General features: G+C 33.9%; 1 protein-coding gene across 13 annotated transcripts in view; it reads left to right on the top strand.

Annotated features, from left to right (window-relative positions):
- The window catches only part of AGFG1 (ArfGAP with FG repeats 1), a 91,079-nt gene extending 81,035 nt beyond the window's left edge, over positions 1–10,044 (top strand). For 7 of the 13 annotated variants that reach the window (XM_031957908.1, XM_031957911.1, XM_031957907.1 and 4 more), the window contains 3 exons: positions 873–1,031; positions 2,211–2,302; positions 2,610–10,044. In XM_031957908.1, the coding sequence (XP_031813768.1) occupies positions 873–1,031; positions 2,211–2,302; positions 2,610–2,669 (311 nt within the window). In that variant the 3' untranslated portion in view covers positions 2,670–10,044. The remainder of the gene's footprint in view (positions 1–872; positions 1,032–2,210; positions 2,303–2,609) is intronic. The other 6 variants (XM_031957910.1, XM_031957905.1, XM_031957901.1 and 3 more) reach the window with 2 other exon arrangements.
- Positions 10,045–12,860: the final 2,816 nt, after the last annotated feature.

The raw sequence follows: 12,860 nt of genomic DNA, 5'->3' as shown, positions 1-12,860 counted from the left end.
TTCCTTTTAAATTCAGATGCTTCTAAAATGATTTCATCCTGTTCCCCCTTTTTAAATAATTTGTAAAGAGATGTGATGGGGAAAAATGTTACGTTCTAAAATAAATTAGGGCAAATTATGTAAAATCTTGATTTTGGCAAAATCTACAAAATGCTTTCAGGTGCTCTGAGAAATACAGCGTATATTGTATATTATTATCATTACTATGCTTTAAATTGAATGGTCCAGTTGATAAAGAGTCTGAGTAAAAAGAAATTGGCTTTTTATTAATACAGTTTCAGTAGAATTCATTGTGTGAATACTGTTTTTCTGAATTTAAAGTGTTGTCACTAGTTTTTAATTCTATTCAGATATTTTTTTTCCAGTACACATGGAATGAGAAGGTTCTCCCTGGATTGTTCAACAACAATAAAGCATATAAATTTTTTTTTCCTGCTACTTCATTAATTAGCTTATTAGCAACATGATGTTTTTTTTCACACTATTAAACATGAATTGCATGTTGTTTTGAGATGTGTTTTGACTTGAGCTTTATGAACTTATTTGTCAGAATATAAATGTATACATATATTAAGTTTCAAGAATGTCTTTTTGTTAAGGTTGTTTCTAGTGATTACTCTGTTAATTTTCTCCAGGAAAATATGTTTTGGGAATGAAAGGATATAGATTGTTAAGAACTGTTCAAAACACTAAGCTCCAAATTCATTTAAAAAAAAAATACTGCATGTTTTATTTAAGTTCATGTCAATACATTTCTGGTTAAGTGCATTTTTGCTGAGATATGCTGACTATTGGTAGAAAGAATAAGACTCCTTTTTTTCCAACATAGTATTTCTTTGGATGTCTAATGGCAATTATTTTCCCTCTACAAGCGGCAACATTTGGGACAGCGTCCATGAGTATGCCTACAGGATTTGGAACGCCTGCCTCCTACAGTCTTCCGACTAGCTTTAGTGGCAGTTTCCAGCAACCTGCTTTCCCAGCCCAAGCAGCTTTTCCTCAACAAACAGCTTTCTCTCAGCAACCCAATGGTAAAATGACTCGGATGGATAACTAGATTTTTTTTTTTTTTTTTTAAAGAAATCACTTTGAGAGAGAAAGTAAAAGAGATGGAGAGGAAGAGGGAGAGATTGAGAGATTTTATACTTAAAAGAATTTGTGATTTCATTTTATGGGTGCTTTTCTTTACTGGGTTATTTATGAAGAGTATTTGCCATATGGTAAGCAATTTATTAGAAGTTTAGGATGCAAAGCAATAAATTAAATAATCCCTATTCTCAAATAACTTTCATCCTCTTAGGAAAAAACACACACTACATATATACATATATACGTATATATATATGCTTATATATTCAAGTATATATGTAGATGCAGTAGAGATACAAAATGAAAAAAAGGGAAGAGATTGTGGCACCCCTATGAATCAGGCACTGTACTAGTGCTTACAAATATTTTTTCATTTGATAAGGTAGTAGGCAGGGAAGGGAACTAGTAATTAGAAAGAACTTCATGTAGAAGTGGTGCTTGAACTGCTTGTAAAAGAACAGAAGGTGTCTCTGAAGCACAAGTGTGGTGAGAATGTACTCCAGACCTGGGGGACAGTCGCCACAGAGACCAGGGGACAGGTATTACACGGAGTGTGAAGGACAGAGAGAAATCTGGTTTGGCTGGATCATAGCATAAGGGAAAATAATAAGGTGAAACCACTGTAGTTAAAAACCAGAGTGTATCAGCATCTATGTGTTATCACCTGTAAATTAAAATTTAATTATACTATTTTGCTTGCATTGAAAACATAATTTGACAGCATAATAAATTAGAATTTTTCTCTGACAATAGAAGTAAATTGTAAGGTGATCTGGTAGAATATAAACTAGAGAGCAGAGAATGTCTCACTTTTTGTACTTGGATCTCTGCTGCATGTGCATGCTCTTTGTTTGAAAGAATTTTCTGAAGGTTGGTTATCAAAGGTATTTTGGTGGTTGAGACAAGCTGGGGAGATCTCGAGTTTGAGAGTTGTTTTTAAGACATGAGAGGAAGTTTTACACCTGAAATTTGAAGAAGAATCTCAGGGTTTAGTTTACTAAAATCTTTAACTCTACTGCTAACATTGGAATTTCTATATAGTTGATTAAAGATGACGTAAGCATAGAAGCATCTTTTCATATATGTATGGATTATAATTTGATGGGTCTGTGTTTAACAAGGTGCAGGCTTTGCAGCATTTGGACAAAGCAAACCAGTGGTGACCCCTTTTGGTCAAGTGGCAGCTGCTGGAGTATCTAGTAATCCTTTTATGGTAAGTGAGTTTAACTGCTTAACTTGTAGTTTTACATAACTGAACACATTAGTACTTATGGATTTAACTTCACTTGCATGTTTCTGAAGGATTGTAATTTTCAGTTGGTAAGCCAGCAAATAGAACTTATAGCCATGACCAAGCTGCTCATACTGAAGTCATCTTGCTCCATTCTCTTCTGAAACAGGACAGGCTACACTTTAGAGAAAAAAAGGCTTCCCTCTCCTATTCTACTGAAGCTGTCATTATAGCACTTTAATGTATAATATTTTATTTGTGTTGATTTTTGCCTTCTGTTCATTTTTAGGCTGGTGCACCAACAGGACAGTTTCCTACAGGAAGTTCATCAACCAACCCTTTCTTATAGCCTTAGAGACACTTTACTGGAACGGACTTTTATTGTGGTCACCTAACATCTCTCCGCCTCTTGCACTGTTGTCTCGTTTCACTGATGTAGCTTTAAACACAAGAGAAGTCTTTTAAAAACCTGCATTGTGTATTAAACACCAGGTAAAATGTGCAAAACAGAGGGCTCTGGCAACATCTTTTAATATGTGAATTGGCAGAAAAGGTAGCGGTATCATGTATAGTAAAATTGGCTAATAAGTTATTGCAGATACCACGTTCATTATGCTGCAGTACTGTACATATTTTTTTCTTAGAAATTAGCTATTTGTGCATATCAGTATTTGTAACTTTAACACATTGTTATGTGAGAAATGTTACTGGAGAAATAGATCAGCCACTTTAAGGTGCTGTCATATCTCTTGGAATGAATGAACTAAATCATTTTATCCATTGCTACTGGAAGTTTTGAAGTCAAGATTGGAAGGTTTTGTTCATTCTTCAGGTTTTTTTTTCCTTTCCGAAAGAGCTCTTCTATTTATACATGCCTAAGTTCTTTAAAATGTAGAGGGATACCTGTCTGCATAATAAAGCTGATCATGTTTTGCTACAGTTTGCAGGTGAAAAAAAATAAATATTAGAAAATATGCTATTGTTTCTGTGTTCTTGCTGCAATGCCTTTACCAAAGTGGCCTTAAATATGAATAGGTAAATGGGAACATCTTGAATTAAGTTTTTAAAAGATTTCTCGTGGCTAACCTTTATGATAAAAATTTATACCGATTATAGGAAAGCCATGTGGAAAATTTATTTAAAAAACAAAACTATTATAACAGTTATATTGAGGAATGTCAGTGGTAAAGCATTTATATGCAGCTGGTCAAAATCACCTTAATTCTGGTTTCTTGATTATATGTTAGCAATTTGTTTTAAAAATTGCATGTATATGTAGTTATCCAAACCTTATTAGTATTTAATCATGAAATATAAGAAGGAAGAATAGGGCCTATTTCAATATTTTTTTTTTTAAAGAATTTTTTTTGAATGTATTTGAAATATACATCATCTGTTTGAAATAATTACACTTTCATTTAAGCAAATTAGATAAGTATTGTCAGAAGGAAAATTTTTTTATGTTCAGTATCTGGAGCAAGAAATACAGAATGTTCAACAGCTGACCAGTATGCAGAATACCTTGTTAAAGGAAAGCCAGTGATGATAATGTTTATTGATTACTTAATATTAACATTCAAATGAATACTTATTAGATAATATATAGTAATGCCTCACTCATCTGGAAGTCACTTATAACATTTTAGTTATCTTGTACATTAGCTGAGAACCTTGGAATAAACAATTATACCTCTTAGCACCACTATTGTTATCATAATGTCCATGTACTAAATTTCATGCACTTATTTAACTCATAGAAGGAGAACTCAGGTCAACAGAAAGAACATTTACTCCTTATTTTATATGCAGCAGTTCTATATGTGGTTCTCTTACTTCCTAGTCACAACAGATTAGAAGTTGCAAAGTTGAGTATTTAGAGAGCAGGGTTTCTTAACTTTTTTTTTTGTATCATAAATCTCTTTGCCCATCTGAAAAAGCTTAAGTCTTCTTTAAAATAACATTTTAAAATATGTAATATAAAATATATAGGAATATAAAAGAAACTAATTAAATTGAAAGATTAAAATAAAACATCCAGAATCATAGACTCTATGTTAGGAATCTTTGGTATAGGTAAAGGGTCACTATTTGCATAGTCACATTGACAGCAGTTACAGTGATTTTCATGGTGAAGTGTGAGTAAAAAAGTCCAAAAATCATATTCAAGAACTAAGAAAGCATGGCATTCCAGACCCTCTTTTCCCCAGTCCTTCCCCTCAGAAATATCGCTGCCATTGCTGATAAGGATGGCTCTGTGTTTTCAGAGAATTCAATAAAGTGTTGAACATCAGGGCAAGATAATACATTTAATACATTTTAAAATTATTTCTCCTAAAAATAGTTTTGAAATTTAAATTTGTCATTTAAAATGGGTCAATAAATACCTTAGAAAAATTATTTAGGTGAAACAAGTTCTTCCCTAAAGGTACTACATAAATGTATCTTCTTGTTAGGATTTTAAAATACATATGTTCAACCAGTATCTGCCTATCTTGATTGATGTCTGGTTTATTATGACTGTTTTACTATGCAAGCTGGCTTGTACGCAGGGATATTTCCTAACTTTCCTTTTAAAGCAATGTATTTTATCTTTTCACAAAATTGAGTGTAGTACTGTGTTATGTGCTCATCTGGTCCATCTATATCAGTTTATATATCAGATGATTGCATGTTGAAAGAACAACTTAATCTCTTTTCCCATTTAGGGAAAAGGTCCTAGCAAATACCTTTGGTTTCAAAAATTTGTATATTGGTTTTCAAATAGCCTAGCTTATATCCTGAAGAACCAAAACTGTTACTAAAAAGATTTTAAAGACTAAAATTTTTACTCATCAAGTGTTTTTTTTTTATTTTTTTTTTATTTTATGCAATCTCTTGTGGACTATTTTGAAATATTGGCTACAAATTTTAGATTAATGATTATTTTTTAATGGAATGCTATTTTGGAAGCTTTGTTCTTATATAAAATTATATTTTACCATTACCCAAAATTACATTAATTTCTGTGAGAAGTCAATAAACAACAGCTTGTAGTGAGAAAGCTCAGGATCATGACTGGTGTTTGGAGAAAGTAAAGCTTTAAAAGAAATAGAAACTAACTTAAGAGTCAAGATTCTATTTCTTCTCTCAGCTACATTCCTATATCATTGTGTAAACCTCTATAGCACCAATGCAAAAAGTTTTTGGTTCTGCCTTCAGTAAAAAATAAGAGAGACCAATTTTTCCTTTCTGTTTTAACAGTTGTTTGTATGTTTGAAATATGTTGCAATATCTTAATACCTTAGTCGTAAGTAATTTGTTATCATCTAGTAATTGCTTCTATTTCAAGGTTCTGTTCTTTCATCATTGTAGGTCCTCCCTTTTTCGATGTGTTGTTATTTTTATTGCCTTAATCCATGACTTTATGATTTACCATGGTTGAAAAATTCATCATCATAAAGGAAGGGATTAGTAACCATTAGGCTCTCTGCAGTGAACCTGGGTTACAGGTACAGTTTCTCATTAGTTCTTAGTTGAAGCCTTTTAACTCTGCTGGACTTGCCAGAACATGAGCTCAGCTGAACCGTGGGTAAACATTGTTACCTCTAAAGCTTTGGGGAAGAATTTCTCTGGGGACATTTGAAATTCATTCCAAAAATGGAATTGAATGATTTGTTAAAACTTATGTTGTTCATGTATAATTTCTTAGCACTAATTTTGATAGGTAAGAGAAACATTTTAGGGTTATATACATTTATTGAAAGGGAAAGAGGAAATATTGATAATACTCAGTTGTTGAAAAACCTGGCTAATAGAATTAATAGTGTTTACTATATGGAAAAAAGATTGTTGTGATATGTATTTTTCCATGGCATATTATGTTACTCATGTTGTTGGTTGTCTTTTTGATCCTACACGTTCATCATTTTTGAAGCCATGCCATTTCAAGCACATTAGTTCAGGACTAATGGTATCTGAAGAGCTACATTTTTTGCTTTTGGAAAGTAAAAAGACTTTTAAACCTGTTGCCTATCCTGGGCAAGCCCTGGTTCAAATTACGGCACATTAGCCACTGATCTGTGTGCACATACTTTGTGAAGCACATACTTCTAAAATATGCTTTTAAATTGAGTATAAGACATGGAGGAGAGGAGAGAAAGGTGGGTAGGGTATGTGTCAAGGGATGTGAAGTGTTTCTGGGACACTTTGTGCCAAAAAAAACATTTACTAAGTTAGTTGTAGTTTTCTGCTGATTCCCTTTTGACTTTTATGATCTCCAAAACATGCTAAATTCTGAGAAGTATAGGACTCTAGAAATGTGTGTACATGCACTCACATATCACAAACCAGTTATTAGCAAAAAGCCTTCCTCAATTTCCCTATTCTGTTGTCAGGTTTCAGATTCAACTTCAAGGTTTACTTTTTTAAAAAAATGGGTTTGTAAATGTGTCGAATTTTGCTAAAAGTGTATTGTCAGTTAACTATTTTGCAATGTTTTCCTCTAACAAGACACTGCTGTTTTAAGTTATGTGTCATCTAATGTAAATGGGAAACAATTTCAAATAAATTAATTTATTAATAATGTCTCTGCATAATATGGTAGAGTGGCTTACCTCTGCCTTTTTTTATTTTCACACTGTCATGATCAGTTATCTTAATTATAATTTGACAGGGTTCTTCCCCTCCCCCTGGGAATTTTTTGCTTCATCTGAGGACTTATATTTTTGAAATTTATGACTTCACTCCTTTAGGTGGTGGGAATGGCTGGTTTTACAGAATTTGTTTCCTGTCTCAAAGTTTCCCTTCAGCTTTGAGTTATTATAAATTTAGAGCTGAATGAGATCAGAGAGGTCCATCATTTCATGCAAGGCTCTGAGGCCCAGCATACAGTGACTTGTCTAAATCTCAGAGCCTTAGTCCTTTCCCCATTATAATACCATGCTCTTTTCCTTTGACCACCTCTTATTAATTATGGGGCAGGATAGGAATTGCAGTTTTCTCATGTAATGAATTACTTAAAGTTCTGTCAATTCACCTTTCATATGGTCTAGTGTTTTTTGTTTTTTTCTTTTTGTCTCCATGAACTCTCTGCCTCAACTCTACTACCTGGATCTACCCTTTCTATTCCTATTCTCCTCTCAGTCCCTCTTGCATGGCATTGTTGCATTAGTTTTTCTAAGACGGCAATTTTTTTAAAAAATGACTTAAAAATCACTTCACCCTTTTATGAAGAAATCTTAAAAATCTTCCTGTTGCCTAAAAGGTAAAAATCCAGGCCCTTGTAATCTTATCATTCATTTTCCTGCCTAATCTCCCTATAGGCACTGTCCCTCTGGGTAAGCTGGCTGTCCTACTGTTCTTCAGAGCGACCTTTTTACTCAATTGCCTCCACTTTTGATAATTGTATTTAAATAATTCTTTAATGTCTAGATTAACTAATGTTTACAACTATTATCTAATTTTATCTCACAACTATCCTGAGAGCTAGGTGCTATTATTTCCCCTATTTTGTGATTTAGGAAAATGAGATAGCTTAAAGGTACTGCCCAGGGTCATACAGATCACATAATCGATAACTGGTGTGAGCCTGAGGTTGAATTTGAACCCTGGGCCCCCTACTTGGCTCACCTTGAATACTTTTCCATTTCCTGTTTGATAATTGAAATCTTATCAGGACTCCAACCCTCCAAAAAGGGTATTCTCTGAGCCCTGGAGCTGTGCTTCCTCTTGGTTTTTCTAGCCCTTGCTTTGTCCTTATGTTCCCAATGCCTTGAATTAGGCACATAGTTGGCCCTTCATAAAATGCTTATTTGAACATTGTAACATAAACAAAGGCAGTGAGAGAGAGAGAGAAAGGAGAGAGAGAATCTGGTTCTAATCAAAAGGAAGTGTATCTGGGGAAAAAAAAAGACCGTATACATAAGGAAGAGCTTGAGTTCAAAATGGAAGCTTGGCATCCAACGACAAGGCAAACAAGTACTGCCTTTGCAGTGACATTTGAGGTGGAATTTTAAAAGGTTAAGCAAGGAAAATGTGTATTTTGGATGCTAAGAAGAAACGAGTGTTTTTCTTGTATTGATCTTTGATCCTGTTTGCATTTGAGAGGTTAGAAAAATGCTGTGGGCAAAGACTGCAGAGATACAGAAGGATGAGAGGGCAAATAGCCACTGCCTGCTTGGTTTTGCATTAGAAGCATGATCCAGTCAAAAGCAGCATAAATAGTAGGAGTAATCATACCGGCCTGCAGGCACAAGGCTTGTCTTTCCACCCCAGTTCTGCTATTATGTCCTAGAACTGTGCTTTTAGAAGAAATCACTTCTCCTCCTTGCTTCTCCTCAGTTTCCTTATCTGTACAGTGAGAAGGCTTGGTTGGAGTTTCCTCTGGGCCCTTCAGGAAGTGAAAGAGGCAGAGATTGGAAGTGAAGAACCTAGTGGGGAATAAAAACCTGGGGCAAGAACCATAGAGTCTGTCTTGTTTGATAGTTTAATTCTTCCAGTGCTTTGCAGGGGGCCTGCACAAAGCTCAACAGTGATGTCAGATTCAGAAGAGGGTCACTAATCTGTACAGAGAGGATCCCTGTGGGCTGCACTGACCTAGTTTACAATAAAATGTCATGTTTATTTATGTTGTATTTTTATTTGTTTTGTTACATATTTCCCAATTCCATTTTAATCTGTTTCACGTCAACAGATAGGATGTTTGACATCTCTTTGGTACATGATATCAATGAGGGAGGGATCTAAATGGGTTACTTGGTTGCTACATGAAATTTCCTCCTACCTGATACAAATCAGCTAAGTATAGGTTAATTATGCAGCAATCCTTTTTAAGCCACAAGACAAAAATGTCTACCCTAAATTTGGGAATGATTTCAAGGATACACAGGATTCTCGTGGGGTTTTGGAGCAGGAATAGAGGCATTGTGGCTGTCTATTGCTGCAAGTCTTAGAGCTTGAAATATTCCAGAATTAACTCCATTTAAAGCTATCAGTTTAAGGGACACTTACTCAACAACCCTCAGTTTTGCATCTATGTGTGCCATCTGATGATCCTCTCTGTATGTGTTACCCTTATTTTAAATGAACTCTTTAGGAAACCAAGATTCATAGATATTATTTATCAAAATTCGTAGTAAATCACATCATAAAATTTTGGAATTGGTAAGGATCTCAGCAGACATCTAATCATAACCTGAAAAAGAATTCTCATTACAACAAATTTATTAAGTCTGCTTGAAGACTCACTTGGTAGAGCATTACTATCTTATGAGTCAGTCCATTCCACTTTTGGATAATTAATTTTTAACATTTTAAACTTTTGCTTATCGCTTTTACAATGCTTCCATTGGAATAGGCCAAATCAGTCTTCCAAATATTTAAGTATTGTTATGGTCTACCCAAGATTTCTCGTGAAGAAAAAACCCTACATTCCTTCAAGTAGTGGTATAGACTCAAAAATCTATCACAAACTGGTAAGTCTTCTTTGGACACTGTTCAATTTGTCAGTCTTTCCCAAACTGGTTCCTGGATCTGGACACATAACTCCAGATATGTTCTGAGCAGGACTGATGTTTCCCCATTCTTGGGAGCTAAGTCAGTGAAGCTTTAAATTGCTTTAACTTTTTTTTTTTTTTTTTTGGGTTGGTTGTTTTTTGTTTTTTAAATTCCTAATATATTGTTGACTGAACTTACAATGTACAAAACATTACACAACTTTTTCTTAGGTCAATTATTATCTAGCCCTATCTGTAATCTTGCATATATGAAATTAATTTAAAAAACACAATTGAAAGACCTTATTTATCCTTCTTAAATTTTGTTAGATTTAGCCCAATATGGTATAGGCTGTCAAGATCATTTGATCCCGAGTCATCCAGTGTGAGTCTTATTTTGTGTCATCTATAAACTTGAAAGGCAAGCCATCTATACCTTTATTCACATCATTATTTAAAACATTCAATAGCATCAACCCAAGTACAATCCCTTGAACACTCCAATGAAGACCTACCATCAAACCATTTGATCAACAGAAAAGTTATCCTAGGGATGACTATTTCTCTTAATTTGGCTATTCAATTAGTTCTGAATCCTTATATTATTATTTTAAAGTCCTTCCATCTTAATCCCACAAAAAATAAGAGATTTTTATCAAAGGTTTTGCTAAAAATCTAGGTAAACCATTTTAGTACCAATTTAGTAACCCTGTAAGAATAATCAGTGATGTTAATCTAGCATGTTCCTCATGAAGACATGCAGGCTCTTTGTGATCCCTGTCACCTCGTTTTTTTATAACTACTAGCTTTATTTTCAAATTTTATGTAAAGAATTTTCAACATTCACCTTTGCAAAACCTTGTGTTCGAAATTTTTTCTTACTCCCTCCCCTAGACAGCAAATAATTAAACATGTAATTTTTCTATACATATTTCTACAATTATGCTGCACAAGAAAAGAGATCAAAAAGGAAAAAAGAGAGCAAAAGAAAATAAAAAGCAAGCAAAACCAACAAAAAAGGTGAAAATACTATATTGTGATCCACATTGTGTCCCCATAGTCCTGTTTCTGGATGCAGATGGTTCTCTCCATCACAAGTATATTAGAATTGGCCTGACTCACTTAATTGTTGATAAGAGCCCTATAAATTGCATCAGAATTGATCATCATATATTATTAACTATGTATAATGATTTTCTGGTTCTACTCACTTCACTTAGCATTAGTTCATGTAATTCTCTCCAGGCCTCTCTGAAATTATTCTGCTGATTGTAACTTATTCAGCCATTATCCAATTGATGGGCATCTACTCAGTTTCCAGTTCCTTGCCAGTATAAAAAGGGCTGCTATAAACATTTTTGCACATGTGAGTCCCTTTCCCACCCTTATGATCTCCTTGGGATATAAACCCAGTAGAGACACTGCTGGATCAAAGGGTATGCACAGTTTGATAAACCTTTGAGCATTGTTCTAAATTGCTCTCTAGAATGGTTGAATTAAGTATACAACTCCACCTACAATGCATTAGTGTCCAATATTCATCATTGTCTTTCCTGTCATCTTAGCCAATCTAAGAGGTATGTAGTAATATTTCAGAGTTGTCTTAACTTGCATTTCTCTCATCAATAGTGATTTAGAGCATTTTTTCATATGACTGGGAATGATTTTAATTTCTTCATCTGAAAATTGTTCATATTCTTTGACCATATATCTAATTTATTTAAGTTTCTTTGCCAGAGAGATGTGGGAAACAAAAATATATAATTGTTTTGTACTCTCTGGAAGATTTGACATGGATTAGGAACAAATGCTCCTTTTCTAGGCACAGTTCAGTTATTTGAAAATGTTAGGGGACAGACTACAAAATGATCTTGGCACCCTTTTTAAAAAACAGTTTAGACTGCAATAGGAGCTTTTGCTGTATTATGATCAACAAGAGCTGCAAAACCAGCCAATTCCATGAGGCACAATTACCACTAAAAGAGGTTTGTAAATGGAGAATGTTAAATGGTAATTGAAATTTGTGGAAACTAATCTTTAATTCTTTTAAAAGTGTTTTGGGAAGATTTTGCTTTGAGTGGTTCTGATTTAGTAGAAGGAATTAAATATATATATGATAGGAAGAGATGACTCATTTTTTTTTTTTTTTCCCTTATGAGTTGATTGGTTGACGCTAAAAATCATTTTGGCCTTGGGATCGGGGGATAAGGTTGTGGGGATTTGAAGTTGCTCCTTCACATGAATGATAGTTACAGCCAAGAAACATCTCGTAATAGGTTATGTATCTGCTAAGGATTGTCACGAAAGGATGAACTTCCAATTTCAACTAAAGAGAGAAACAGACAGAGAGACTTCTTGCAGCTATGTATGCTGATCCATATTGATTTTGTAATAGTTTTATGAAAAAAGTAGTCTACTACCTGATGCAGCCAAGTGTCATGGTGAATAGAACATGGGTGGAACTCGGGAAGACCTGAATTCAAATCCACCCTTAGATACATGCTAGCTTTGTGGCTCTGGGCAAGTCACTTAACCTATTTGTCTCAGGTTCCTCATCTGAAAAATGGATATAATAATAGCACCTAACTCCCAGTGTTGTTCTGAGGATCATATGAGATAATAATAATTATACTGTGTTTTAGTACAGTACCTGGCACATAGTAAGCTCTATATGAAGATCATCTATGAGCGTGATGATAAGATACATTTAACAAATTGCTTTATTTTGCATTAGACAGTATAAGTAATCTCAAGATAATGTAAAGACACTGCTTATTTAAGCCTGGTTTTCAAAATTCAAATGATTATTTGAAGAAATTAATCTTCCCATTTAGTTTTTATAAAATTGTGCCAACTCTAGATAGCTAAATTGTGGTCATAGCAGATTCAGATTTAAGATATTTTTTTAAGGAATACCCTTGCCTGGGATGTATTTCCTTTGAAATTTACTACGTTCTATGTAAAGTTTTCATTTTGTCTAATTTATGCAACTGAGTTAAAATCCAACTTATGCAGATAAAAATGCTATTATCTATTTTTAATATCATTTTTGAAAGTACATATGTGCC

Source organism: Sarcophilus harrisii, chromosome 3 (genome assembly GCF_902635505.1).
Source record: "Sarcophilus harrisii chromosome 3, mSarHar1.11, whole genome shotgun sequence".
Taxonomy (NCBI): domain Eukaryota; kingdom Metazoa; phylum Chordata; class Mammalia; order Dasyuromorphia; family Dasyuridae; genus Sarcophilus; species Sarcophilus harrisii.
The sequence above is the reverse complement of the archived record's forward strand: the minus strand, read 5'-3'. Positions and strand labels throughout refer to the sequence as shown.